Source organism: Lynx canadensis, chromosome A3 (assembly GCF_007474595.2).
Source record: "Lynx canadensis isolate LIC74 chromosome A3, mLynCan4.pri.v2, whole genome shotgun sequence".
Classification (NCBI taxonomy): Eukaryota; Metazoa; Chordata; class Mammalia; order Carnivora; family Felidae; genus Lynx; species Lynx canadensis.
The window spans coordinates 84,405,813-84,409,854 of NC_044305.1; the positions used below are offsets into that span (position 1 = coordinate 84,405,813).

Consider the following 4,042-nt stretch of genomic DNA (forward strand, 5'->3'; position numbering starts at 1 on the left):
TTAAAAGTTTCATTTATTTCCCACATGTTTAGGTTTAACATATCCAAAATGTGATTTGAAATAATGGCACATTACAATTAAATATATCAAATGAAATAATAAGAGAAATCCTATATAAACATCTGTGGCTAAAATTAAATTGAATACTCAAATAACTCAAAGATCTGAAATATCTTATAGGTTTTCGCAAAATTAATCTGCAATCAGCATGGTCTGTAAAGTGTTGCTGTACTGAAGTTTCTGGACACCAAAGCCACCCTAGAAATGTCTCAGGAGAAGGCCCTGGGCATCACTGAGTCAAACACTGAGAACCAACTCCTATAATACATGACTGCTGACACTTGCTTTTATACTCTCCGTTGAGACTTTTAAATGTAAAGCAGCTTTTTCAGCAGCCATGCCCAAGAATCTTCAGGGACTTAACTTCAAAATCGAGTAGGTGGAGTCAATTTGGATAAACTCTTTATTCTGGGAGCTCCAGTCTCAGGTTAAAAATACATTTTCTTTCCGTGTAGGGTGAAGAACCTTCTGGTCTGTGTTGGCTGCTCTCAGGTAGAATGAATACACAGGGTCAAGCAACACCGAATGAAGTACAACTAATATTAGAAAGTAAACTGCACCTTTCTTTTCCCCCTCCCACTCATAAATGTGCCTGCATCCATTTCCTAAATTTACCACTCCTCCATTAAGTGGTAGAGTATAATCCTCCTCTCCTTAAATCTGGAGAAGGTTTGAGAATTGGTTTGTGGCCAGCAGAATGCATCAGAAGGGACACTGCTTGACTTCTGAGACCAGGTAATAAAAGAAGACCTGCTTCATGCTTTACACACTGGGTTATCAGCCTTCAGAGTTCTGAGCTGCCATGAAAGAAGCAATTAATTCTGTTATGGTGTGAGAAAGTCTAACCCACATGGAGAAGACACATGCTAGTGTTCCAGCCAAGAGTTCCAGCTGTAGTCCTAGTTGACAACCAGTATCACTATCAAACACAAGTAAAGATGCCTCCAGATGATTCCAGTCCCTAGTCTTTGAATCTCACCAACTGAGGTTTCAGACATCATGGGGCAGAGGAAAGCCAACCCTACTGTGCCCTGTCTGAGTTCCTGACCCAAAGACATTGTTAAGGATAATAAAATGGTTATTTTTCATTGCTAAGTTTTAGGGCAGTTTGCATCAGAGCAATAGTAACTGGACTACTTCTCCTTTGAATCTAGCTGGCCTCTTGCTTGCTTTAGTCAGGAGAATGAAGACAAAGTGACAGTGTCCTGGTTCTGAACTGGCAAGAGAACTTGCCCATTTCCACTTAGGTATTGTGGCTCAGTGTCACGAGGAGAACATGCCTGGACTAGGCTGGTGGAGGATGAGAGACACGTGGAACATACTTAAGTAATCCCAGCTGAAGCCAGCCTACATCAGCCAAATTCCAGACGTAAAGCAAAGCCACCTAGCTAACCACGCCAGGGAAATAAAAATTGTGTATTATCGAATGCCACTAAGGTTTTATGGTTGTTTGTTAACCAGCAATATTGTGGCAGGAGATAATCAATACCCCACTAAAAATCCAGAGCAAATAATACACCCTTCCTTCATCTCATATTCCTCTTTATGAACTGCCTTATACCCGTACTTTTCTTCACAGCAGCTTCTCAAATTCGTTACCTACTGCCCCTATTCCCACTTCCTTATCTCCTAGTATCGCCTCACCCTTAATAATTCTGACTCCTGTCCTAACCACTATACTGAAACTGCTCTTGTCACCATCAGTTACTCTCATAATGCCAAATGTAATGCATTTGTTGCTTTATCATCTTCCTGGACCCTTCTGCAGCATTTAACATATTAGACCATATTCCATTTCCAAACCTTTTTTTTTGTTTTAGCCTCTGAGATACCTCCAGGTTTTCCTCCTGCTTCGTTAGCTTTTCCCTTTTATCTCTTTTTTCTGGTTTGTTCTTTCATTCGTTCATTTAAAAAATATATTGAGAACCTACTGTGTGTCAAGTATTTGCAGGGTTGGGGTGGGAGATATTTTGTGATCACAGCAGTGAAACGGGAACAAAATTCTTTATAGGGCTTATGTTCTAGTGAGAAGAGAGAGAAACAAGCAAATAACAAGTAAATATATACCAGACAGTGATAAATTCTATGGAGAAAAAACAGAGGAAGGAGGATAGACAGTGATAGGGACAGGATTGGTGTTGCTATTTTAAATAAGGCAGTCAGTGAGGTCCTCACTTAAATGGATGACATTTGCATGGATACCAGGAGAATGTGAGGGAGTAAGTCATATAGAATTCTGAGGGTGAAGTGTCCTAGAAACACAGGGAACAGCAACTGCAAAGGTTCTGATTCAAGAGTATGGTTAGCATGTCCCTCGGCCTCTTTTTTTTCCTACCCTCTTACTGTACTCATTTTCAAATCCGTTGCTTAGCACAAAATATTTATTTTGAGGTATGAGAATAATGGGAAAACTAAGTAATGGGGATTCGACTCTCATCTAGATCTTCTGGGAAGTTGGAAGCACCACCCTCTTCTGCAGGTCGATGCTTCTCCAACTTAGCAATTAATTCTTTCGCTGGATTGAAGATACCGTTGGTCTGCTGGTCACAGACATAGCAGCGAGGGGTGGTGCGGAAATGCTGCAGTGCACAGCTCTCGCAGAAATAATGCCTGCACTTGGTGACAACTGGATTCTGGAAGGTCTGGCGACAAATGAAACACTTGAATGGTATCTCCTTCTCATCGCTTGCCACTTCATAGTTTTCATCCTCATAGACACCATAGCGACCCTCATCAAGCTCACGTTCGATCTGCCACCCATGCTTGTAATCTGAACGGTCATGGAGGAACTTGCAGCTGTCTCCAAAGCCACAAAAGCCAGTCTCCTTGTAGTCCTTACAAATGTCGGGCTGGTAATCCCAGCGCACAGTGGCACGAAGATGCTCGGGAGCTCGGATGGGGCCCTTCCTCACCATCCCGGAGGAAGCATTGCCCATAGACGTATCCTTGGGCTTCATGTATTTCTTATAATTATTAATCCCCCGATAGATCTTGTCATCTTCCTTGCCCCTTAGCTTTTCCTGGATCTTCTGGCTGCGCTCAAAGATGGCTTGTGCGTCACGCTCCTTCTCTGTGTCTAGCTCGTAGACTGCAGTCGCCCCCATATCCTCTGGTCCCACAGGCTTTGCGGAGCGGGTGGACTTGTACACCATGCCAAGGCTCTGGGGCTCGGTCTCCTCCTCCTTGCTGCTCAACAGAGCAGCCACCCTCTGTTTACCACCACCATGGGTCTTCTGTATCATCGGATTGTGGATCACCCGCTTGTTTTCTGGGCGAACCACTGTGCTGCCTTCGTCACTGCTGCTGCTGCTGCTGCCGTCTCCAGACTCCCGGTTGCAGACGGGGCGCTTTCTGCAGCCTGCAGCCCCTTTTTGTCTACCAGGCTTTTTGAAGAGGAAGGTACACACCTGGTCTGTTGTCTTTCCCGGAGAAAGCTGCTCTGCCATTTTAGAGTCCCAAGCTCCAGAATGGCTGTGGTGTGCTCTGTATTGAAGTTTTAATAAAAAAATAAAAATAAAAATAAGAACAATAAAATGATCCTTCACAAGCATATATCTCAATTTGGTACAGTTCTTTAGGGTATGAGGAAAGGAATGCCTTTCAAATCTCATCTTGGGTCATCTGATCAAGTCTTCTGGAGTGTGGTCTCTGGCCCTGACACAGAGGCTACGTACTGCCTGGGTTTTAAATGCTGATTCTTCAGAGTTCAGTCCCTCTTTTCTCTCTATACTCAGGCCTTGAGTTAGCTCATCTATTTTCATAGCTTTTAATGCCATATGTATGCTGACAATGCTTAAGTTGACATCTTTAGTCAATACCTTACTTCTGAGCTTCAGATTTAAATATCCAACTGCACCTTTGATATCTCCACGTGGGCATCTCTAACTTACCATGTCCAAAGAGAAGTCTTTATTGCACCAGCAGACCCCAACTCAACCTCTTCTCCCCAGTATTTTCCATCTTTGGAAATAACTATCTACTC

At 43.1% G+C, this 4,042-nt stretch overlaps 1 protein-coding gene across 1 annotated transcript; it reads right to left on the bottom strand.

Annotated features, from left to right (window-relative positions):
* Nucleotides 1–1,006: 1,006 nt before the first annotated feature.
* LOC115509726 (E3 ubiquitin-protein ligase RNF113A-like) lies at nucleotides 1,007–3,534 on the bottom strand. Its single transcript, XM_032592749.1, has one exon. It carries the CDS (start codon nucleotides 3,504–3,506, stop codon nucleotides 2,472–2,474), a length of 1,035 nt encoding a protein of 344 aa, XP_032448640.1. The 5' UTR covers nucleotides 3,507–3,534; the 3' UTR covers nucleotides 1,007–2,471.
* Between the last annotated feature and the right edge of the window lie 508 nt (nucleotides 3,535–4,042).